Raw genomic sequence first — 25,365 nt, forward strand, 5'->3', positions numbered from 1 at the left:
TCTCCATAATGGTCATTTATTTTAAGGCTTGTGTGCAAATTGTGTGAGGTGATGAGGGAGGTAAATTAACACTTCTGCTTAGATGTTTGCACTCTTAACATTAATTTTAACACATGGCTGTTGTTTTTCATAGCTCCTCTACAGCCTACAGAAATGACTTTGTTTCTGCTTTCTGCTTGTGTGCAAATCTTTTGCAGGTGTACAAATCATTGTGAAGGTTACTATAATGCGACGTGCATCTTCATAGTTTCACCTTAAACTTCATCTAAAACATATAAAACATGGGGTTTTTTTCTGTAGACATTTAATATCATGTGAAATAAAAATGGCTGAGAAGGTTGTGAAAAACTTCCCTTCGGTACTTCAGTCATTCTTTTGGAATGGGTGGTGGTGTTCAAAGTGAGTAAAACAATACATATTTATGTCAACACATCAATCGCAGCATTGGTAAAGTTCACATCTGTGGACAAATGAAATGAGACAAACTGGACTGTGCAAAAGTCATAATTAACAGTATCATTGATGCTATTGTGTTGTTTGTGTCAGCAGAAATAACATCATAATTGTCAACAAGAAACAAAAAAAATTCTATAAGACAGAAAAATATCCAAAATAATTAAAATATTTCCGTCAAAAATAAGTTAAAACAAAATGTTTTTGTAAATAACCCTTTCTACGTTTCCAGGAATCAATGCAATGATTCAAGAGTGTCTCTCCGGGTACTCCGGCTTCCTAACACAGTCCAAAAACATGATTGTTAGGTTAATTGGTCTCTCTAAATTGCCCTTAGGTGTGAAAGAGTGCGTGCAAGGTTGTTTGTCTTGTATTTCTGTGTTGTCCTCTGATTGACTGGCGACCTATCTAGGGTGTACCCCGCCTCTCGCCTGTTGGCTGCTGGAGATAGGCACCAGCTCCCCGCGACACATTATGGAAGAAGCGGTTATAGAAAATGGATGGATGGATGGATTAAAGGGTGCCACCTAGAGGCTATGATATGAAAGCACAGCTTCATAACTTCCAGCATGACCATGCCACACACTCTTTAACATACAGTAAAGAACCACATGAAAACAGAGAAATGGTGCTCGTTTCTATTACTCAGTTTCCTTCTCACCCTGACTGCTCCCACTGTGCCTCAAGATCTTAATTAATTTTCCAATCTGTATGTTTTTTTGTTCATTATTGTTTTTATTAAGTGATATTAACATGCACCTTGGGGTCATCCATGTTTCTTTTTGGGCAGCATGTCAGGATGCATTTTCTCATCATTCACAAGGGTGCAAACACACAACCTCGCCTCCGTCAGAAGAAATCGGAGACCTGCAGACGGCAGTAGACAAACGACCGAAGCTGCTTCCCGATCTGCCTACAACAGCTATTGTTCCAGATGGCAAGTTTCATAAATTTCTCTTCCTCAGATGGGACTTTAGATGTACATAACAAAAAGGACTCTGTGTACAGAGGTAGAACAAAGGTGACAAAAATAACTGAAACAATCCAAAGTCTGCAACTAGAACTTTGAATCTGAATGTTCTTCATGTGGCATTGATAAGCTCAGGATTGTCTCTTACTGGGAAGCGTCTCACACCAATAAGGAGTTCTCTTTCTCAGGCCATCAGGTGCCATGAATGGTTTTCCAAAGAAGAAAACACATATCCCACAGGAAAACAAAGTGAAAAGGAAGAGATGACAACTAGCTGCTACCAGTTGGGTTTTCCTTCTGTGCTTGACCAACTCAAGCTCGTTTAGCCAAATAAGATTTGACAAAGCATATTTCTCTAAATATACTGTGACTAAACAATTGGATCTGATCTTCTTCTGTTGCCTTCCCAGAATAAACCCTGTTAAGTCTCTCTTAAGCTTTCTACAGAACAGGTTAGGACTGCTTAAAAGGCAGACACCAGCAGAACCTGTTTAAGGTTTTCAACATTACAAACCAAACTGTTTGCCACAAATCTTATCTGACGGCACAGGGTGGAGGAAAACATCTTTGGCAACTCAGGAAGAACAGATGAACCTTCAGGGAGACAAGGGGAGATCTGAAACTAGTTACGAGTCAAACACTGGAATCGGTTCTTGAAGTACAGGAGGCCGTTTTTTGTGCGTGTGGCGTCAGAGGAGGCAGGCGGGTAGCGAAACTTGGCGTACGTCCTGTCGCTTTCCGACTGTGTGACCCACGGTAGTTTGATTTTGGTCGCGTGATTAATGATGACATCGTCACAGGAGCCAACGTGGAGAGATCCGAGGCCGTCGATGAAAAACTCTGAAAAAAGTTACAAAAAGGGAACTCAGAACCATGCACCAAAGATTGGGAAACAATTTTCCCAATCCTTAATTACTTCATTTTAGACCTTATGTGAAGGAGTTATGGAACATGCAACAGGTAACTTTTAAATCTGTGATGGCAACAGGAACGCCAAATATAGGTTTTGGAGAAACTAAAACAACTGATCTAACTTTTCCTTATTGTTTTTGGACCTGAGCTTTGTTGTCAAAGCAATGATTTTGTATTTTTTACAGTTGGTATAGTAAAAGTAGATGCTTAAACAGCCTGCCTGCATTCCAGACCATCTAGCTAACATTAAGCTAATTATAAAAATAAAAATATTTTATGGAGATTCCTAACTGCTAAAATTTGAAAACTGGGGGGTGAAAGAGATAAAATTTAGTTTTCCGTTTACTTACTAATGTTAAAATAAAGTGTTGGTAAGGCCCCCTTCACACCAGACCGAGCCTGCACCCTAGCATCAAAAATTAACTGGAACACGGACAGCCTCTGCAGGTTCTTGGAGAGGTCTTCTGGGCTGCATCAAGAAAGCAGGGCACTCTACATTATATGCAGTGGAGCATGAGTTGTCCAGCTTTTTTTTAACAAGCACAACATTTCCATAATGAAATTGTGGTGGTTGAGCAGCCTATATGGGCCTAGGGTGCTGCTTGAAGGAGGCTGCCAACAGCAGTTGTGCCTCATTTACAAAAGTGGGCACAGTGGCCTCTAGCCAAAGGTTACACCCAAATCACATCCACACACATGAAGACCACTACGCTCTGTAATCCCTGTGGAATATGGCTCTTTGGGGGAGAAGCACACACACACCTCCAATTTGTGCATACGGATAGGGGGCCGACAGAGGGAAGTGGTGAGTTTTCAGGCTTCAGTACAAATGCAAAATGTATTTGTAACATTGTCAAAGATTTGTAAATGTTATTTTTTTCACATGTTCTTTCTTAGCAGTTTAGGCATACCATATAGAGATGTTGGTTGCCTGCATGTTCCAAGGCAGATTTGCTCTACAAAAAGGATATATCAAGACAAAACTTTGATTAACTTCATTAAACCAAGACTGGATCCAGCATGAATGTAATCAGGCCACATTGATGGGTCATGAGGAAGAGATGCCCACCTGGACCCAGAGTAGCTCCTGTGACGCACGACCAGCCAAACACATCCCAGGGAGCAATAGGACACCCAATGGGGCCCCACCACTCTATCCCGAGCACCCACACAAACAACACTACACCAAAGGGCCATGGTCACCTGCTGGCCCACAGTGATGTCATCAGAGATCCCCGGGCCATTCCCAAACCTCCAGTCCTTGCCGAATCAGCACAGGCACCAGGGCGGGAGCAAAAAAGCAACCACTGTGACACCTGAGTGTTAAAATTTGAGTTGTGGCTGGAATGTGCAAGACCCCACTGCTTGCAGACAGCAGAGTCTCCCCAACCCCGAAGTGGCTCTAGCATATGTAGATTGAGGTGCAGGACAGCTGGTGAGGATACCAAGGTTCATCCTCCAACACTTCAAGACCCTACTGATGTTGTAGTGTTGCATATGTTATAAAGGAGGGGATAGGAACAACTAGCCTTTACTAAGTAATCAGTAACAAGGAGAGAAGAAGAGGAGGAGAAAGAAAAAGCTCAAGCTGGGAAATATATTTACAATAGTCACAGGGCAATAAGTGGAAAACAGTTTCTGACTCTTGTAAAACAAACACACATTTGGGATTTTGTGTGTAGAATCATTATGACTGCACTAATGAAGATGTGTGTATAAAGCCCTGTGTCTGGTTACAAATAAATTGTGCAAAATGTCATGCTCTTTAGTGCACCATGTTCTGCACAGAAAGTCCTCTGCCCTGCAGGGAATCCTCCCCCACTTAAACAGAAATTCCAAGTGCATTGCAGTGTGATAGCATTGTGATAGGATGGCTAGAAAAGCAGAAGTGAAAAGCCAATATGTGGTGTGCCAGTAATGCATTAGAGTCATATTTTTCTTCATACTGAAAAGAGGATTTGCAAACTTGCTGCAATCCTGCAACATTTAGATGGTCTTAGAGATCCCGAAGATTGTGTTACTGTCTTAATCCAGTGCAAATGGGGCCAAAAAAAGAGTTGATCTAACACAGTTGTTACATTACAGAATCAGCACCACTGCATTTACTCTCCTATTTAAATTATAATTATGACAACTTTTTGACAGCTTTTTAAAAGCTAAAATCAGAAGAGTTGGTCAAAAGATGAAATTGAATGTAATTAAATGAAATCTATTTACTGCACAGCATTAGCCTTTTGATACACTGCAGAGATGAATTCACAGTTAAATTGATGAGTGAAAACAAGTCGACTTCTCAGAATCTACAATAAGACAGAGCCATACGTTGCTATTGCCTCGTAGCTTTTCTAAAAATATTACAGTGAACAGTGTATTTCCATTTTCTCTTGCGTGTGCTGAGAGAACATTAGGTGAACCCTATTTTTAGTCGCATGTCTGCAGATGTTTAAATGATGCAGAAAAGCAAAAAAGCTACATGTTTTTCTGTTTTGAAATGAAATCTGATTTCAGTTCTTCCCTGTACTTACCTAGGTGAGCTACCCTGGCAAGGCGAGGGTCAAAGCCGACCTGCTGGACTTTATCTGTGCGAGCCAAGAAGAAATTAATGACCCCATCTGTCACAACGCAGTTAGGAAATCCTTCAATTATGTGATGAAATCCTCTTCTCATGTGCAAACAGTCTCCGTCCTCCTCTCCTGGCTCTATGGAGATGGTTTGTCTGTAGGTAGCCGTGTACCCTGTGGCTTCTCGCACTGCACCCCCAACCTACAAAGACACAAACATGGAAGCACAGTCTAACCTCAGTGTTAATACTTTACCGACACATTTTGAGCAATAATTTATCTCTCAGGGCACTCACCAGATCCAGAGTGGTCCTCTCTAAAACATCCACAAGCTTCTCCAGCTTAGTATTGGCTGTGAAGAAGAAGTCATCGTCCACCCAAAGCATATATTTCGTCGTAACCTGGGACACAGCCAAGTTTCGTCCAGCAAACCAACCCTACATCACCAGAGGTTTGAGCTTTAGAGATTCAAAGAGGATCAGCAATAACAGCAGAGAAACACTAGCTCCTTACCTTCCCAAAAGGCATGATGTAGTGCTCAATGTAAGGCCCAGAAATGGTTTTAGGATTCTCGCTGTCATCAGCGATTACTATCGTGACTGTAGGATAGTATCTTCTGATGCTGTCGATAAGGCTTTGAAGCTTTTCATAACGCAGGAAGGTCTTTGTGGCTATAGTAACAAGAGCGCTGATATTGTACTCTGTAAAGAACAGACAGCTTTTACAGTAAACACTCAAAAAACACTCCAGAAATCATTGGTTTTGTTATGACATTTAAATTTTGTTGTAAAAATATGATGGTATTGTACCTTCCTTAGATCCAGTGTTGTAAAGTTTTGGAGTTACTCCATGACGGATCTTGATGCTGAAGACAGCTTGATGGCCTTCTGTCTCAAACTGCACTAAGAGACGTAAAAACAAATGTGATTAGTTTCCTCTCTACAGACAAGCGACGCTTTTAAATACAATACTAATTAAAAAGTTGATATTCACTCAGTATGGGCAGGTACATCATTTTTTCTTTGGGCTTTTAGCGATGCATTGAAGTAGTATAGAAATTTTAAAAACAATTAATAAGTGCACAATTTTAAATTTAATTCGTTCACTTACCTAATATTGCCAACACTACACATAGCTTCTCAAATACGTATATTTTAACCCTTACCAATATTTGTTTAAATGTCATTAGCAAACTGCAAAGAAATAACTTCTGACCTATTTCTTGCTGAATATTTCACATTTTCTTGGCAAAAAGAGTAAAGCTTATTTAAACTATTTGGTTTTCTGGGAAGCATAGTCCATAATTGTGATCAGGGTTTGGGGCTATTCTAGAAGCTTAATATTAGCCTTATTATCCACTTTAAAGACAGTTTTTATGTCTAACCCAAACAAAACAATCAAAAAACAATCAGAAAAAAAGAAAAACACTTTATGGTGGTCATTTACAATCCAACAAACAGCAAGGCTCAAACCAATCACAAACTATCCTAGGGCGGTGTCAATGTCCGCATTAAAGACAGTTCACCAGGAAAGGAGTTTCTCTTCGAAATCGACACCTTCAAGTTCACAAACAGTTTGGAGCTGTCCAAGTTTAATGGTGAGCTGAGACAAAATTGTAGCTATTTGGTCAAGCATGGTGATGGTAGCATCATGCTGAGGATTTGTTTTGATGACTGTGACACTGGTGCATCACATAAACTAAGATGGAATACCAAAGGAGGAAAGAAAACTCAACTACTAATCTACCCAGTTAAAACTTTGATAAAATAACCCGAGCAACCATGAAAACTGGTTTTAGAACAGATAAACCAGGCTGGCATTAGGTTTCTGAAATACTCCTGACCTCTACCCCGTGTTTAATAGAGTTAAGGTCAAGTGCAGCCAATAACAAGACAACTAACCAAGTTAAATTAACTCGTCCAATTATTTAAAGAAGAGTTGGACAAATATCCAGACAAGATAATTAAAAAAACACAACAAATTTATACCTGTGCACCAAATGTTTGCTTTTAGAACTCATTTAGGTTAAAATTTATCAGAAAAAAATACTTGTTCTCATTGGCTTTTTACCAAGTGTGCGTTGTCATCTTGCCTTAATCTTTCACCCTTACCCTTTCTGTCCTACATTTTTGGACAACACTTTGATCAGCTGTTATATTGCTTTTTAAGTGCTTTAGAAATAATGTGGTTTGGTATGGTAACCTGAAAAAAGGACAAATTAAATTCATAACTAAAGGATCAAAATGATTGAGACATTGATGCTTATTATGATTGTATGTAACCTTTACTAATACTATAGTAGAATAAAGTGTCATTGTCTGGAGCAAGACAACAAGGTTACAAATGGGCAGCATAACTTTATGCAAAGAGAGAACAATGCTGACTATATTCAAAGGGCTAACACAGGAGCTACCTTCTGTATGTCATCCATCAGAAGAAAAAGTAAGTCAACAAATGATTATAAAGGTACGTCTATGTAGGGGAAAATGCATATCAGATTTGTTCAAAATTAACATTTGTTATTTGTTTGGATACAACAAAACTAAATAACAGCTCAAACTGCAGGAACTCTGCATGTCTGCAGGGATGTTCTGCCTTTGTAAACAAATTGTTTTACTCATTAGACTTTATTGCTTTGCTTCTCCTATCTGTTTAAAACACTTCTCTGGACTAAAATGGATCAGATAACAGTGCAGTTTTGCCTTGGTCATGCCTGTGAGTTATAAAATGTTATTATGCTCCGGTCATCTGCAAACTGAGATATCTTGCCAGTCTTTTAGCCCCCCCTAGATGTGATGAAGTCTTACCTGTGTCTGCAGTGCTGGGGTGAAACAACGTGTTGGTGTAGGTGACAAACTGCAGCTGTCGGTTCATGTTCAGCAGCGAACTGCTAAACAGAGTCATGTGCATGTCTCCGTCACCTTTTATTTTCACTCCATCCACTTCTGCTGCTACGTTTAGTGTTCCCAGTGTGGCAGTGATGTTAATCTGCAGTAGGATGGAAAACAAAATGGAAACAATTATGAAAATCCAAAATCCTAGAAGGCGTAAAACAAAAAAAAGGAAAAGAGGAAAATACTCACGGTGTAATGGTCTCTGGGAAGGTCATGTAAGGCCAAGCCTGAAAACAATAAAGACAGAATTAGTTGTTAGCAGATTTGAAGGAGTCTGCAGTTTGTCAAACAACTACAAATCCTGCTTTTGGAAATGTATCAGTTAATTGCAAAGATTACCTATTATTTCTTCATACTTTGGTTCCATTGATCCAGATTTCCTTGTAAGTTTTAAAGTGGCTTTCTTTTCAATAATTCTCCATGATTTCTTGTGGTCTTTCAACGTTTTGTCTTTGTACTTGGCTCGGTCTGGCTGTAAATCTCAACAGATGCAACATCCTCTAGTAGCCTATCTACCACATGTCCAGCTTTCAACTAGCAGCTCTTCGCAACAAATTGCAAGTAATTGTTTCTTTTCAGCGGACTAAAAATAAAGTTCCTTAAATATGTTATTTGTTGAGTATTCTGTTAAAAGTTGTTATAGAAGATTATTTTACTTTGTGAAAACAACTGAATGTATTGATCTGGGGAGGCTCTGACATTGAGTTTCATCCCTTCAGAATCCTAAACCTCACTGAGTATAAAACATACCTTATTTATCCCCCAAACCTTATTGTGTGGATGGTCTCCTTTTTGAGCTTTGCAATCTCTATATCTTACACAGGATTTTCCTACACATAATAAATGTCAAAATCACATACTTCTCCAGAAACTATTTCCAGAATCCTCAGTCCATCATGATCCTGAGGTGTTTGGGATTTGTTGTTTTTTTTTTTTTTTGTGTATGTGCTTTGACCATTTCCTTATTGTTTACCTGTTTTGTTTTTTGTTTTTTTAGCTTTTTTAGTTCATCATTCATTAGTTTACCCAGAAAATGACTGACTGACTGTTTACCTGCCTTCTATTGCCTGCCTGCTTCCAGTTTTCTGTTGCTCTGATAGCCTGCTCCATGCCTAACCCATTTTCTGTGTCCATTCTCCAAGTGCAGCACTATCTTGTGAGTTATCCTTTTATTTATTAGTATTCACCTCCACCCCTGCCTGTCTCTACATTTGAGTGCCTTTACAAACCGAATCATGCCAGTCATTTTATAGATAAATCTAAAACTGTAATACAAAGATTCACAATGAATTTAAAATATATATTTCTACAGCGGTCAGGCTTTAAATATAGAACCTGGAAAAAACACACACACACTGTAAGGAAGATGAATGGATGGATAGACAGACAAATAAATAGACCTACAGATGAACAAATGGACAAACAAATGTATGAACATCCAGAGGGATGGATGGACAAACTCTGCAGGAATCTCATTCATCAGTTATCCTTTCAGAAGACTGGGACCTCTGAGGCCACTTATCCCTTTTTCTGCCGACTGCATGACTTGCAACAAGCAAGTACTAAAGCCACAACACATTCTCCTGCTTGTAATTTGTTCTCATGTGTTAATGCACTTGTGCTCACCAATGCATTCATATTCCAGATTACCAGAGCTACACTGGTTTAGAGTTTTTGAGCTCACTTTTAAAATTCTGAGAACTGGGATGATTAAAATGACTTTAAAAGAATAAACTAAAGTCTGACTTCTTGAACCCAAATACAAAGAAATCAGAAATGACTCAAATGGTAAATGGCCTACACTTGTATAGCAGTTTTTCACGTTCAATGACCCCAAAGAGCTTTATACGTCAATGAGTCATCCACCCATTCTTACACATATTCACACACTGACAGTGGCTACATTGTAGCCACTGCTGCCCTGGGGCAGACTGACAGAAGTGAGGCTGCCCTGTGATCATCATCAGCAGGCAAGGCGGGTGAAGTGTCTTGCCCAAGGACATGACTGAGACAGACAGAGCAGGGGTTTGAACCATCAACCCACCGGATACAGGACAAACCCCTACCACTGTTACAACCATTGCCTCAAGACTTTTCCGCAACCTGATTAAAGTCATACATGTGATTTGACGTAAAGAAATACCTGGGATGATGACTGTTTTCAGAGGCCGTACTTCCAGCCCCTGTGTTGGATACTGTAGGGGATTGTTGGCCTCTGCGATGATGAGTATGTCTGCAGCTGTTCTGGATCTGATGAGAAAAGTTTGAATCAGAATGGTGCAAAAGACATGCAGATAATCTAGAAAACAACTCATTAAAAGAATAAGCAGAGACACAATGCTAAAATCTAAGGGTGCACCAATTGCAATTTTCTGGCTGATTACGATCTTTAAAAAGCCTGGCCTGCCGATTCTGATTTTGGCCGATACTGATTTTTGTTTTTATAGCTGACACTGTCAGCTGTTATAAGGTCACAATAGACTTTTAATGTTCCAATTTTATTTTCGTGACAATCATTAAACAATATCCGTGAAACAATACAAACCTGTTTTAACTGCACATGAGGTAGTGCTTGCAAATCTAAATGAATGTTTAGAGCATTGCTGTCCAAACTACTAAAGTAACTAAACTAAACAATATCTGTTTTTTTAGTCTTTCATTTTTCAGATTTTCAGACCTTTGCAGAGGTAGATAAGATCGGTGGATTGGATCGGTTTCACATGTAAGGTTGATTATGTGAACATCAGCTATTGAGTCTTGCCACTGATTCCCACTGTTTTAAGTCTGAACTTTGCCTGGACCACTGTCACATATGATTTGATCTAAATAATTTCATTGTAGCTCTGGCTGTATGTTTAGGGTTGCTACTGTGATAGAAGACCCTCTGTCTTTTGAAGTGTCTAACAGGTTTTCTTCTGAAGAAAAGTATCCCCACAGCATAATGCTTCCATCACTTTGCCTCATTGTGGGGAGAGTATGTTATGGGTATTGGGCAGTGTTGCTTTAAACTTCTCGACAACTTTTTTCCTGACCTCTCTGTTCTCCTCCTTGGTCTTCATGCTGCTTTTTGTTCAATAATGTTTTCTAAAAAAACCTCTAAGACCTTAACAGAACAGCTGCATTTATAATGAAATTAAATTACACATAGATGGATTCTGTTTACCGATATGGTAATTGTTCCAGTGGATTTTGTTTAGGGGAATCTAAAGAAAGGGGTCTGAAAACAAATGCCTGCCCCCCTTTTCAGATAACCCAATCCGGTGAGGCTTGTCACATCAAGTTACGGTATTTTACTAATGATGGTTCCCAGAATCTGAACAGAATTAGAACAGTTTTTTTGATATACAGTCCCCCTCTCCAGGAAAATTTAACAGCAGAACCTGAAATTGTCAGAACAATTTACTGTTTATTTTGGTGGAGCAAATCAAAAGGTTCCTCCCTAAGTGTTAATGTTTCTGATGATCCGCTTTGTTTTTGCACAGAGTTTGTCTTCTCACTTGCCTTTGGTAAATATCACCTATATTTCTTTTGTATAAGATATTTCTGCATGTTCTCCTTTGTCTGTGGATTAACAAAGAATATAATAATAAGTGCCATAATGATTTTGGCACCCAGAATTGAATATTACTTCCCCAGTTACCTTTGCTGGAAACTTCTGTACTCTTTAGCCCGTCTCATCTTCATTTCCTCCAGCTCAGAGGCATTGAAGGCAGTATGCAGCGGGTGAGCTGACACTCGAGGGAACAGGAGCTGGGTGAAGGGCAGGTCCAAACCTGCACTCTCACCCTCACAAACACATCCATTACGTGCCAGCAAGCTGAACAGACAGTAAGAGACACATGAAATCAGATTTAAATTCACACATAGGGTAAAATGAATTCCTAATTTGACAAATATAAACCTTACCCTGCTACACTTTCTCTGACACGAAAGGGAATGCTGCTTAACTGGTGGTCCAGTTCTGGGAGCCTCTCCTCCAGATGCCTTTCCACTGTTGGCCCTAGGCGCTGCCACACATCCACTGTGTTGTACACCCGAGTGGGCCATGAGTGGAAGAGAGCCAGTAGCAGCACAACAGACACCAAAATGGCTAACAGCACTGTCTTCCTCAGGGTCCGCATATTAAATCCTGTCAGAGAAGTGTGTAGACGTGACTTTCTGGTTTCTTAATCGTTGACTACACACCCTATGTCCCACTGTAACTCAGGAAAAAAAGACCCAATGCAATCAGGAGATATGAGCAATCAGTATTCTGTCAGTGCCACATGCTTCGTGACTGAATTCACACTTGTTTCACTACGTAATTACAGCATATTAAACAGACAGCAAGCACTCCCTCATTAGTTTCCACATTCATCATGTTCTATAACTGCTTTGTCCTTGAAGAGTTGGGGAAGTGTGTGGCAATGGTCATGAGGCAGGGAGCACTCTGGAAAGCCCCCAGTTGAGGATACAAAGACCTAAAAAATCACACAGGACAAAGCTCTGCATGCACTCCTCAGGACAACTTAAAGAGACCAACTTACCAAATGTGAATATGTTCGGACTGTGCAAATGTAGCTGGAGTACACAGAGAGAATCTATGCATGCACAGGGAGAACATGCAAGCTCCATGCAGAAAGGAATTTGCACATAACACTTTTTTGAAACAAGGGAACACTATAAACAACTGTGCAACTATGCAGCCGATTATGATATAATATGATATGATATGATATGAGAATTTTTCATACTTAAATGTCATGATATCATACAATGAGTAGTTTGATTTCTCTTAACTTTCCCTCCCAGTTATAAATAACTGTGATGACTTTTTATTTACCATATTAACTCATGATTTGGTTGTATTTGGATTTTAACACCATCTTTGTACTGTATATCTGCTAACATTAATCCTTTAAGAAACTGTTAAAGAGTTCTTTGATACAATAAATGTGCAGGTTATTTTTCCAGATATGAAGGTGTTTAACACAATAAATAGCAATGTCTCAATTTCAAAACTCTTTAAACATGTCTGAGCAATTGTTCCCAAACTTTTCAGCCTGTGAGCCCCAAAATAACAGTGCCAGAGACTGGCGACCCCATAAAAAAAACATTTAATTTTTACACTCTATATTTATTACTATATTAAAACTACAGAATTACAACAGGGCTGATTTAAGTGATAATATTCAAATTTCATTCTGAAATATATTTTTTGCCAGGACAACTTTCTCTGCGAAATGACAAAAGTCCTGTAACGTACTACCTGCTCATTTGAAATCAATAGTAAATTTTATTATTTTTAGGAAATGTAATAAAACTAGGTTGTCTGACATGCACATATGTCCAGTTTTAAATGTTTCCCTTTGCCGTGTTATACAAAGTCCATGGTCCAGATGTAACATTTTTTGAAAGTAAAAGGTTTTCTTTAATCTCGACATCCTAAACAATTATATACGTGCAAACAATTTGTTTCTTTACTTTAACGTTTTTGTTTGCCACAACACACATCTGACCTAAGCTTCATCAATCTCCATCAAAACGTCCGTGCTGGAACTTTAAGATTTGCCGTAATCAACTATTGTCCCACATCTAAGGCATCCAGTGTCTTCAAATTTCATTGTTATTTTAACTTAGAAGTATTATGGTCAAAACAGTGAGATCTGAAAGAGTCAGAATATATGAACAAAACATTTTTTTTATTTAAAAAAGAAGAAAAGATTTCAAATAACCCATGATTAGTTAACTTTAAATAGTGCCTAATGTGTTAAACTCTTGTGATAAATGTTTTTGTGTTAGATAGTTTTCTTTTCTCTCCAGCACTCAGTGTTTTTTTTTTTTTCTTTCTCTTTACATCCAATTCGGTTCTACAGTGATCAAAAGTGACTAACTATATAAACCTCCTTCCCCACTCAGGAACGACCTTCGTACCAGTTTAAATTGAACTGAGATTTTCTCATTAGCCAAGCAGGGAGATGAGTGTCCACTGGTCCAGAGACCCAGTCTGACTGACAAGGAGAGATAACAGATCCAGACCTTCCCTGACTGAAGTACAATTGATTTAGCGATGCTGAATAAATTTGAATTCTGACAAATATACTGAATCTCTGCTTCTTCAGATATGTGATAAAGACATAGATTGTAATAAATGTATTTATGTAAATTAAATAAACATAGCACATAAACCTCTAAAGTTACTTTGTATCGTTAAACTAGGTGCTGTCCTTGACTAAATATGAGTGAGTAAATGCTATAATAGATTTTATTCTGCCTGGGAGAAACACAAAGCCATTTTAGAGTATTTTAAATATTAGTTTAATGACAACAGAGGTATTTTATTTACCCTTGTCTATTTGTGCTTGGTGTTGGCAGATTTGGCACTTTTCAAATATGTTATTTTAAGAGTTAATCGTATAATGACGCAAATGAATTTGTATCTGGTTTTAAGGTTTCTCTTTCTTTTCACTCAGTTCTACAAAATGTATGTAGCAACCACACATCTTTCTTTATCTTCCTGAAGTGACCAACAATACAAAAATAAATTATCTGTTTGTGTGCTTTCATATTTTTTTTCATTTAGTGCTCTTGAATAAGTCATGTTGTTGACATATAGCTCTGGTCATTAAGAAAGAATGTCAGGATTGACCCTTTTGTGAAAAACAGCAATGAAGAAAACACAAAATAGCCAAATAGATTTCATTATAAGCCTCCAGCTAATAAATGCATGCAATTTGATGTAGTGTGAATGGAGAACACAAGCCTCTATGTGTTATTGGGTCTGAGAGACACTCCCTTTTGAACAGAAGCCTGCAGTCTAGCTGAGTCTACAGTAATCATCATGCACCAAATAGAGCTGGCTCTGAATGTATTTACCATTTTAAATAAGTCATAAACATACAAATCTCTCAGTTTCTGTCTGAAATATACCTCACTGGCTCGATCCAGTCAGTGAAGGATTGATCTTTGTTGAGACCAGCATCTCCAGAAACCAAGCAGACAGTGAAGTAAACATTTGAGCAGCTGCTTCATCTGAAAATAAGATAACAAAACAATTTACTGGTGGTTATTCTGGCAGTTCACGATCAAAAGCAGCATTACTGACACCAGATATTTATATAAACTGTATAAAAATACCTTTTTGAGGGACCACTCAGACAGGAAGAACCCACTACTCCAACAATATCCATAAGGCAGAATACACTATGGCAATGCAGTCTCGACCGAAATGCCAGCAAACTAAGATGGGAAGCTTGAGGAGGAATACGCAAAAAAGTTGAACCAGGTCATAAAGTTTAAGATGGAAATCAATACATATCCTCATATCTGAATATATTCAGATATAAGGACATATATCTAGACTTCTGACTTTAAAAAAGGTTAAAAACAAAGAATATCTATAAAAAAAATATCTAATGATTCTTTAATTTAGCAAAATTGTCACGATTTGTTGATGTTTGGATTCCTTTGGGTTTATTTTCAGCATCTCTTTGTAATTATTTTTTTGGGTCTTCCTTTGGATCATTATTGTTTATGTTATCCAGGTGGTACTTTACAAGTTAATGGTGCATATGTAAGATTTTTTTCCTTTGGCCAGATTGTGTCCTTGTATCTGTTGTTTTCCTAAAATGTTTCGGTTCCAACTACCACCATACAATCAGCTTCATTCAGTCCACCTGGGTCTTGCCAATCAGTCTCCAGTCGTACCTGCGCATGTCACTATATATACTCATCTGTTCTGTTTGATCCTTGCTGGTTCATCCTGTTTTGTCATGACCTGTTAATGTCCATGACTGCTTCTGTTTCATCAAGCCTGGTTGTAAGTTTTTAATTTTTATTCATTAAACCTTTCAACTTACAGTGCTGCTTCTGCCTGTCTGTCTGCTTTTGGGTCTTACTCTTCTTGCCAAATATTCAGTAAATAATTTTATTAAGAGAAAATAATGCACATAAGAATTTTTTTCAGGTTAGAACAAAATGCATACTTTTATACAGTGTACGCAAATATCAGGTTCACACACACACAAACAAGGGCTTTCTGTTTCCAGATCACTTCAAATAATCAGATTTAGTTTATTGTAGGAAAAAAAATCCTAATCCTGTTTAAACCAATCCTAAAATTGGTTTAATCCTAAACCAAATTTAGATTTTCAGTATGAATTATTTGTTGGTGTTTGACTTTGAATCTGAACCTGTCTGCTACTGAGTAGAATTATAACATCGTTAAAATGGAAGCATGCCAAACTATTGGTAGACTGATGCAATTTGTAGGGCTTAGAGGAGTTTCTCTGATGTCCAAAAAAGGTAGAAAAAAAAACATTACAATAGTAGATTCTGATGTGATGTAGCGCTGATGTTATTCCAAATCCTCTTCTGATTGGTCAATGAGACCCTCATGGCAACTCCTCCCCCTGAGTTCAGAGAATTGAACTGAATTTTAGAATCCATTAGGAATAAAAGTTGCCTGACATTGCTCATACAGGACTGATTATCCTTTAATTAATTTGCATTGAATGTTTGTGTTTGCACCGTCCCCTACTTTAAATTCGTCCTCCCTACCTTGTTTAGTTTTTTTTATCCATACACAATATAGAAGATTATTTTGCTTCAGCAAGCAAGTTATCAGGGAGAATTTCTCCTTGTCATATAATATTACAGCCCCATTATAACCAAAAGACCACAGCGGTCCGATGAACTGTGCCATAACTCAACGGCGTGCCTGCCTTAGTGCAGACTGAACTATGGTTGGAGCAGAAATATAAATATCTTTCAAGTTAAGAGAGACAAAAGTTGGGAACCAAGTGAGCAACAACACAAGCTGGTTCTGTCAAAGTTACACGGCCCACATCTGACCACGCAGTAAGATTTTTTTTTCTCTTTTATTGTGGTGGTTCTGGTGCTGAGAGCTGACAGATCCAAGGCTGGATTATTTTACTGGTTACAGACTAGTTCTACTAGTTCATTATTCTAAATACTAATTTCAGTGTTGACCCTAGCTATATTCTAGTCTGAGAAATAGAAATCTCCTTCCTCATCTATCATAGAGAATGTGAAGAATTTATCTCAAAGATTGAATTTCAATATGTTATGGGACTGATTAGTTTATGAATGTTATATAATTCGACAGAGTTCAATACCACTTGTGGTTAGGAGCAAATATAGTTTGGGGCAAATTAGGAGCTGTGAACTAATGATTGCAATCCCTAAATCTGATTATTGTCCAGGCCAGAAATAATACACTCTTAGGTCTCGAGATATTTAGCCAATCTTTCAATCTCTGCAGAAAGCTGGCATCATTGTTCAATGCAGCGGTCCTCAACCTGTGGTTCCTGGACTCCGGAAGCCCATGAGCCATAGATTTTGGGTCCATAAAATGATAATACTTAATTTAAGGTAGACCTATTAAAAACAGATCTAAGCTAATGATAAGTTCCAGTCATTTTGATGGCTTTAAAATGCATTAATACTCAAAATTTCTAATCTGGAGAACACAGATTGGGGCTGAAGAGTTTTGTTTTGGAGCCAGGGCTAGGATTCTTTATAACGGAATAAAGACAATTAAAGTCCTTTATTTTAGAGAAAAAAAAAGAAAAAAAGAAATGAAGGCCCTCTTGACATTAAAGATGACGGTCAGCTCAAACTCCAGTCTCCTTGTTTGATTTCTTAGGGTTTAAAGATTAAAAGAATACACAGGAGTACAAAGGTACACAAGGTAATTTCAGATTTCTAAGAAATAAAATATTGGAACATTTATCACCAAATCAACGCCGGCTTAAAATACTTCTCTGCATTTAACCTGAGCAGAGAAATTCTTGAAAACAGCTGCGATCAAATTGAGCCAAACAAAATCATAATTATAACAATAAATCTCAGGATTATAATTGCTATTATTATTACAGAGTTACAGTACAAATAATTGACAAAGGGTTCCAGCATCAGTAAATTTGGATTCCTTTAAGAGAAAACTGTTGCTGTGCTTCTAAACTGTTTGAGATCTCTTTGGACTATGTGCACTCATTTTAAAAAGGATCCGGATGATTGTCATAACAAAATTCATCAATTACAGCATTAAGAGATAAGGCTGAGAAAACATATTTTGAAAAGAGATTGTTAAAAATTTCTTTGAATTCTTTAAGCTTCAAATTTGGCCATTTGTCTGTCTTTGATGTTTTGTCTTTGTTTTGTTGGAATTAATGTTTGTTTATTTGTTGCATGAAACAATAATCCATGTTTAGAATAATGTTTCTAAATTCCAGTTTGATTAAAACCTGGAGTTTCCAGGAGAGTTAAGAAGCAGCTTGTTTCTGAGGTAGGTGCATGTTAACAGTTTTGTAGTTTAAGGTTCACTAAGATGGGTTGGAATAAAGGAACTGTGGGGTCCGCCCATAGGCTGCCAATCAAAGGTTAGGTTTGCCTGGCTCTGCCCACCTACCTATGGAAGCAAATCGTTACCATATTTCAAATGAAAAAGCATTTTAGAAATGCTTTTTCATTTTAAGAATGTGGCTGCATTGTTTGACTCATAAATGAAATTAGTAATCAATCATCCTATTTGCATTTTAATTTTCTTTCTTCAAGACTGCTCATTCTTTCACTTAATTAAAATGAAAAAGACATTTGAGATTTATTTTTCAAAATGTACCCCAGCAAATAAATACCAAAATTCAATTTGAAATGTAAAATTTGAAAATGAAAAGCATTTCCAGAAATGCTTTTCATTTTAAGAATGCGGCTGCGTTATTTGACCCATATATAAAATTAGTAATCAATCATCCTATTTGCATTTGCATGTTCTTCTTCATGACTGCACATTTTATGCCATAATCAAAAAGAAAACAAAGCAGACATTGCTTTTTCGTTTTCGTGGTCTGCCCGCAAAGTACTGCCCAGAACTCGAAAACGAAAAAGCATTCCGAGCGGCACAGCAGCAGAGTGACGTCAGCAGCTGCTCTTCCTCAGCTCCCTGCTGACCGCGCTACCCATCTTGTTCGGTGGGAGGCGCTGTGCACGTCTGCAGTGCATTACATTGCAAACGTGCCGCGAAATTGATTGAATTGCAGCAGGGCCGAGCTCAATTTGTGGCAATGGCAGGCAGAACTGGTAGTTCCGCCACAGCTCCACAGTTCCGGTGGCAGCTTCGGTGGCACCGGAACTGCCACAGTCTGCCGCAGGGTGGCAGGGGATTCCGCGTGGATGCCAGAAGGTGCCAGACCGGCCGTAAAACTTGCCAATGCGGTTGCCGCTGTTTTTGTGGAAGCTGATGCTGATTATCAGCAAATGGGTTGTCATTATTGTTATAACCTGTTACCTTTAAATAATGATTTCATTATTGATTATTATTTAATAAACAGCTTTAGACCCATAACATAAGGTGATTGTATTTACTTGACATGGAAAATAAATAGCACTATGTGTATGTGTGACGTGTTGAAAAGATGACGATTTATTGCACAAACAGCCGGTTTATTATAGAGCATGAGCGGCTATTCTGAATCGTCACTCACAGAAAATTATAAATAAATGCTTAAAAACACGCTGGATGTCCCAGGCCATAAGGCTGCCACAAGGATGCCACAGCCTGCCACCGGAACTACCAGTTCTGCCTGCCACTGCCACAAATTGAGCTCGGTCCTGCTGCAATTCAATCAATTTCTCGGCACGTTTGCAATGTAATGCAATGCAGACGTGCACAGCGCCTCCCACCGAACAAGATGGGTAGCTTGGTCAGCAGGGAGCTGAGGAAGGGCGGCTGCTGACGTCACTCTGCTGCGCCCGCAGCTCGGAATGCTTTTTCATTTTCGAGTTCTGGGCAGTACTTTGCGGGCAGACCACGAAAACGAAAAAGCAATGTCTGCTTTGTTTTCTTTTTGATTATGGCATAAAATGTGCAGTCATGAAGAAGAAAATGCAAATGTAAATAGGATGATTGATTACTAATTTTATTTATGGGTCAAATAACGCAGCCACATTCTTAAAATGAAAAAGCATTTCTGGAAATGCTTTTTCATTTTCAAATTTTACATTTCAAATTGAATTCTGGTATCTATTTGCTGGGGTACATTTTGAAAAATAAATCTCAAATGTCTTTTTCTTTTTCATTTTAATTAAGTGAAAGAATGAGCAGTCTTGAAGAAGAAAATTAAAATGCAAATAGGATTATTGATAACTAATTTCATTTATGAGTCAAACAATGCAGCCACATTCTTAAAAAAGCATTTCTGAAAATGCTTTTTCATTTGAAATATGGTAACGATTTGCTTCCATACCTACCAGGTTTGTACACACCTTTGCTTTCATGGAAACGCTCAGCACCTCCCTTCCTGCGTTTTAACACTGTTTAAGAGACAATAGGGTCAAAAGGTTTGTAGTGATTACTGTGCTAAAAACATGTTTTGTTGTGTAATAATTGAGTAAGGATGAAACATGACATTTAGATTGCTGTGTTTTACTATTAAAAGGTTCATGAAATAGTCTAAAGTTCTTTAAAGGATTAGTTTTGCATGCAGAATCATTGGTGATTTATTAGATTGAAAGCTTTCCCTGTTGCCATTAAGCTAGCTGACAGTTCAAGATATGCCAAAAGTAAGGAATATATTTTTGACATGACTTCATACTTGGTGGGAATTAATGATTAGATTCAATTTGTACGGTTTATGCATTAAAATTACATTAGATTTCCATTAATCTAATACTCATCTTTATACAAGACAAATCAGGATGATATGTGACTTTAAGTTAGATATTGATGAACTGCACAACAACTAAAGTTTGTGTTTAGTTGTTATTGGAACTGCGTTGCAGTTAAAAGCAACTGGATTTTCTTTATGTTGCTTTTGGTAAATTCATAATGGCACATAGTTATGTCAGAATTTATTTATTTGGTTCTATTTCATCCCTACTGACCGCCAGAGGCGGTGCTTCAAGCACTGAATGATCATTCTCGCGCATGCGCAGGTCGAGAAATTAATAACATGGTCACATGTGACCTACCGGTGGCTCACGTGAGTCTATATAGTCATATGACACCGGGAGCCCAGTCCCGACAATCTTCTCGCGTGCACGAGGAGACCGAGGGACCAAGCGCTTTGGCGGTCATCCGGGATTCATAGAACCGTAGTTACAGTCGTAACTTTTGTTCTATGTAATGTGATCCTGGTTACTCATTTTCAAACATTTTGCTGAATTGCTGCATGGGTTGGACCCTGCGTCAGAAAAGGGGAATGTCAGAATAAAGTAACATGGGGTTACAAAACTTCTAGCACTCATGGCAAAAAGGGTAGCTCATATCTCCAGTAAGGACTTAGTGACAATGCGAGAGAAACATTGTGCTTTGTTCATATAACCGGTGCCCAGCTCCCCAAGTTCACATTCTGAAAACCTCTCTGAATGTATGCTGTTGATGCTTTCGTGAAATTTTACATCTCCACAGATTAGACCATTTCTGAAATTCTCTTTGGGTATTCTGAAACTATGGAAATAATGACCTCTGATTAGGCCTTCCACAAACATCATATGTCACATTTTTAATATTCTGAATATTTAGCTAATGGTCACTGCTTGTATACCAGGTGGAGTCAGAAGATTAATTCTCTTTGCTTTTTGCTGGATATTTTGATGAAGTTCCATGTTATTAAGTAACTAGGATAATAATGAACCACTGCATTTACATTGCAAAATCCAGAAGGAAAGACATAGGCTTCATTTAGTTGGTGTAGTGAAAACACAGAAACATTTGTTTGTTTCTTGCGCTGTTGGAGGCCATAGAATGGTTGTGATTCCTCTGTAGATGCAACAATGGGGGAGATAAGTTTTTGGGCTACGAACACACTATGCATATCACCCACAGAGTGATGGAGACGTGAAGTGTGAGAATGGGCCTTTGAAATTAAAATTAGCCAAGTGTTATGAAGGCTCTGCCTATTCACTTACAAGAGAATGAGACAAAGGGCACGGGCACACCTCGGTCCTTTTGAAGTGCTGTTTGGCAGGCCTCCTAATTTAGGCATGGGGATATTGCTGATATCACTGCTTTCCACATGTTTGTGTGAAGATAGGATGTTGTCTTACTGTCAAAACCTCTTGGAATAATTGTATATAGATTTATCTTATATTTCCTCTTCTTTATTAACTTTACTATTTGACCTTTATAACCTTTCATGTTGTATGTGTAAGTAAACATGTGATGAGTTGTTTGCAGGCAAGGAGGAAAGGTGGAATCGGGATGATGCAGTCACAGTTGAGGACATCATAAAGATGAAGGCTGATTGCGCTGAACAAAGAATGCACATATCTTGAGACTATGGAGACTGTGCAAGTGTGTTTGTACAAGATAATGGGGTACATGATCTATGTCACGTTGCTACTGTTTGTTCCCCACCCTTTAAGAGCATCAACGTTTATGTAACTAGAGACCACCGTAATGATAATAAAAAGAGGTGTTGGAGAGATGTGTTTTCAGAGTGGTAGGAGATTTGTAACAGAAAGCACATCTCTGTCCGTTCTCATCGCAGCAAGTAAGAAACTAATTCTCTTGTCTTTCTCTTCTTTTTGTGATGTTATAAGTATTCTAGGTTGATTGAACCTGACAAGGTGTGAGGACAGCGGACCACCACAAGACAAAGAACTGTAAGCTGATCACTGGCGAGTGATTGAAGAGGTGGTTGAAGAACACTGTTCTTACAAGGGCACAACAATCCCTTGGACAGTGCAACAATATTTCAGAATGCCCAGCACCTTGCCTGAAAGTTAGAAATCATAAGGTCATTTGCCTCACTGCACACACACCACAGTGAGAGACACATAGGATACATACAGGGAAGACCTCTACACATTTGCACGTAACCTTTCTCCGGGTGATGGACTGGCGATGTCTGCAACAGAGAGACTGTCAACCATGCGCCACGATGTTTATTCTTCTTAATTTCTTTTGATTTGGTGGCTACTAGGCGCTCCTTTGCCTGGACAGCAAGGGTCAGCCTACTTCTTTTCTCCCATTTGGACAGCGAAACTGACTCCGAGGAGGAAATCCCAGATGCTTTTATCTAACTTTCATGTTTATTGCTTGATAACTATCCTAATAGTATTATTACAAATTTGAAATGTGTTCATTTCCACTGTTGTTCAGTTGGACTATGGAAGCCTAACTTCGTCACAGAACTGACACTGTTTTCTCTCATATTCCAGACTACTTAGATCTCAATGAGTTTGTTTGTCATCTGTTTGTAAGGTTTTATTTAAGGTTTATGATATAGCAAGGGGGTGGTTGGTTTGGACAGTTTTTTTTTTTTTTTAACACATGTAATAAGCATTTGAATACTGCATTTTGTATTTACTCAGGTTATTGTTGATGCTACGCAAAAGAAAAGCTGAAGAAAATTGTAAAGGGGATTTTTTTGTTTTTGCGGAAATGTACATAAGACGTTACAGTTAAGTGTTTGCTGGGACTTCCCTAACAGGTGAATAACTCTGATCAATTTCCTTACTCCTTTTATGATGTCATGAAAAGCATGTGTCCAAGGAAGCTGGCTTCAGGTTTAAAGGTACCCTGCTTTGCGCGTTGGGTGGCCTAGCGACCCATATACGGAGGCTTCAGTACTCGACCCAACCATCCCGGGTTCGAGTCCCGACCCCGTAGACCTTTGTTGCATGTCTTCCCGCTTCCTATCTGCCTACTTTGTAGCAACAACAAAAGTAAAAGCCACGACTGACGCAAACAAAATGGGTAAAAGAGAAAATGTGCCCAAGACGACTAACTATATCTGAAGTCCCTTTGATTGGTTCTACAGAAAAAGTCCGGAATTAGTTTTAAAGTCTGCAAATCAAATCCTCTTCATCCACCTTTTTACTGCCTGACAAAGCCTTGCATTTAGTGTGTCGTCTTTAATCATTGGAGAAAACTGTTTTCGATCATTTAAAGTAGTAAGCAAAAAAAGGAGCATATTGTTAGGAGTGTTTTGGGCGATTGTAATATTCTGAGGGTCCCTCCCAAACTGTCAGAATCACTGCTCAGGGTCCATTTGTATTATGTGCTTCTTTCTGATTGCACATCCCATGCACCGACAAACATCCATGATAAAAACGGGAAAATAACCCAGTTCACCGTGCAGTTATCCGAAACAGTGGGCTGAAATGCCAAGCTGCAAGCAGGCCCATTAGCCTATACCTTTCACGGTGAAAAATACTGCAGGGGAGATACGCGCATTTAAAAGGCTGATTGTCGAATACACGGTTTACATCCTACACCCATCTGACAAATGCAACCGTTTTCCTCATTAAACAGCTTTAAAAAATGTTTTGCAATGCATTATTGTCTTCCCTGTCTTTTGTTCAACAAATTAACTGTCCAGTGTTCATCTGGGGAGCGAAACAATCGAAGGGCCTTTTTTCTTTAATCAGAGGCTTATTATTGAAAAATAAATAAAGAAATTAAATGAACTAGGCTTCTCACCTCAGTTAAGACGCGCTCCGATGTGTCACCTCCTTCCTTCGCATAGCTCTCCCCTTATATGACGGATCCGTTCCACGGCGGTCTGGTGGAAGGGAAATCAGATAACAGGGAAACACGGAGAAGAGGCGGATAATGAGGCGGCCGCGGAACATCGCAGCACACAGCAGCACGCTGTGGATGGACGGATGGATGCTCCCCCTGCAGCTACAGCGGCTGCAACGCAGCGGAGAGGCACCACACCTATACACCCCGAGAGCCAGAGAGTTCAACGAGCTGCACGGGCTCCAGCCTGAAATAAATAGTGTTTTATGTTTAAATGATCAAATATACTGGAGTGTGTTCGATCAAATAACATGTAATGCTTTTAAAAAAAAATTTTAAGTCGTGTTTAGCATGTGTGTGTGCACAATTACTGTGTGCAGTGGTGGTTCTTGCATGAATAGTACCCTGGGAAAACCCTTCCTTCTGCTATCCTGCACATAACCCCCTTTCTATGTGGGGCTTGGTGTTCTGTGCAGGATGGCCCATTCAGCTCATTCTTAATAGATACATGTGGACGTCAACATGTAGTATCTTGCTGTCCTTACAGGGACCTTGCATTGAATTCCATGCATTGCTATAGGTTAACCCTGACCCTTACCCTAAATCTAACCCTTATCTTACCCCGAACCTAACCTAAAATCAATTCATTGTCCTAAACCGAACAATTAACCCACAACACCCATTTCCCCGTCTGTGGACCAGGTAAAATGTCCACACAGTGTGTTGGTGTGCAGAAGGTCGTTGGGCTCATTCCCATTTATGGGACATGTCAAAAAAAAAATACACAACTTATTTTTTAGGCAACTGACAAATCAGGCCAAATCCTCGAGTGACTGTGTGTGAATGAATGGAAGATTCACACAAACAATTATTTGTTATATAATTATACAGCAAAAATTAAGTAAATTAAGTCACATAAAATGCAAAAATGCCATATAAAATTAGAAAATGCAGGAAAATGTATCCGCATGTAATGTGCCTCATCCATCAGGCCAATTGTTCTATTTCTGCATGCCTCTATCCAAAACTGTGAGTTTGTTTTACATCAAGACAAAAGTTGAACGCTATTTAAATCTGTTGTGAAGTCATACATATATAGCACCGCCC

At 38.7% G+C, this 25,365-nt stretch overlaps 1 protein-coding gene across 2 annotated transcripts; it reads right to left on the reverse strand.

Annotated features, from left to right (window-relative positions):
* Positions 1–24,500, reverse strand: b4galnt1b (beta-1,4-N-acetyl-galactosaminyl transferase 1b). Of its 2 annotated transcripts, XM_047346938.1 has the most exons (13): positions 24,217–24,500; positions 14,907–15,021; positions 14,700–14,801; positions 11,697–11,919; positions 11,431–11,607; positions 9,934–10,040; positions 7,980–8,017; positions 7,704–7,884; positions 5,706–5,798; positions 5,410–5,597; positions 5,193–5,333; positions 4,861–5,098; positions 1–2,263 (listed from the first exon to the last, which is right to left on the reverse strand). In XM_047346938.1, exons 4-13 carry the CDS (start codon positions 11,909–11,911, stop codon positions 2,046–2,048), a joined length of 1,596 nt encoding a protein of 531 aa, XP_047202894.1. In that variant the 5' UTR covers positions 11,912–11,919; positions 14,700–14,801; positions 14,907–15,021; positions 24,217–24,500; the 3' UTR covers positions 1–2,045. The 2 variants fall into 2 exon arrangements, with proteins under 2 accessions (XP_047202894.1, XP_047202893.1); XM_047346937.1 differs by lacking the exon at positions 14,907–15,021.
* Positions 24,501–25,365: the final 865 nt, after the last annotated feature.

This window comes from Girardinichthys multiradiatus, chromosome 20, assembly GCF_021462225.1.
Source record: "Girardinichthys multiradiatus isolate DD_20200921_A chromosome 20, DD_fGirMul_XY1, whole genome shotgun sequence".
Lineage (NCBI taxonomy): Eukaryota > Metazoa > Chordata > Actinopteri > Cyprinodontiformes > Goodeidae > Girardinichthys > Girardinichthys multiradiatus.

What these genes read in the sequence shown, in the direction of transcription:
- b4galnt1b (XM_047346937.1), bottom strand. Translation starts at nt 11,911, where the DNA reads ATGCGGACCCTGAGGAAGACAGTGCTGTTAGCCATTTTGGTGTCTGTT. An exon ending in GTCAGAGAAAGTGTAGCAGG is followed by an intron (nt 11,608 to 11,696) that starts GTAAGGTTTATA and finishes CTGTCTGTTCAG; the next exon opens with CTTGCTGGCACGTAATGGAT. An exon ending in TTCCCAGAGACCATTACACC is followed by an intron (nt 7,885 to 7,979) that starts GTGAGTATTTTC and finishes ATCCTACTGCAG; the next exon opens with ATTAACATCACTGCCACACT.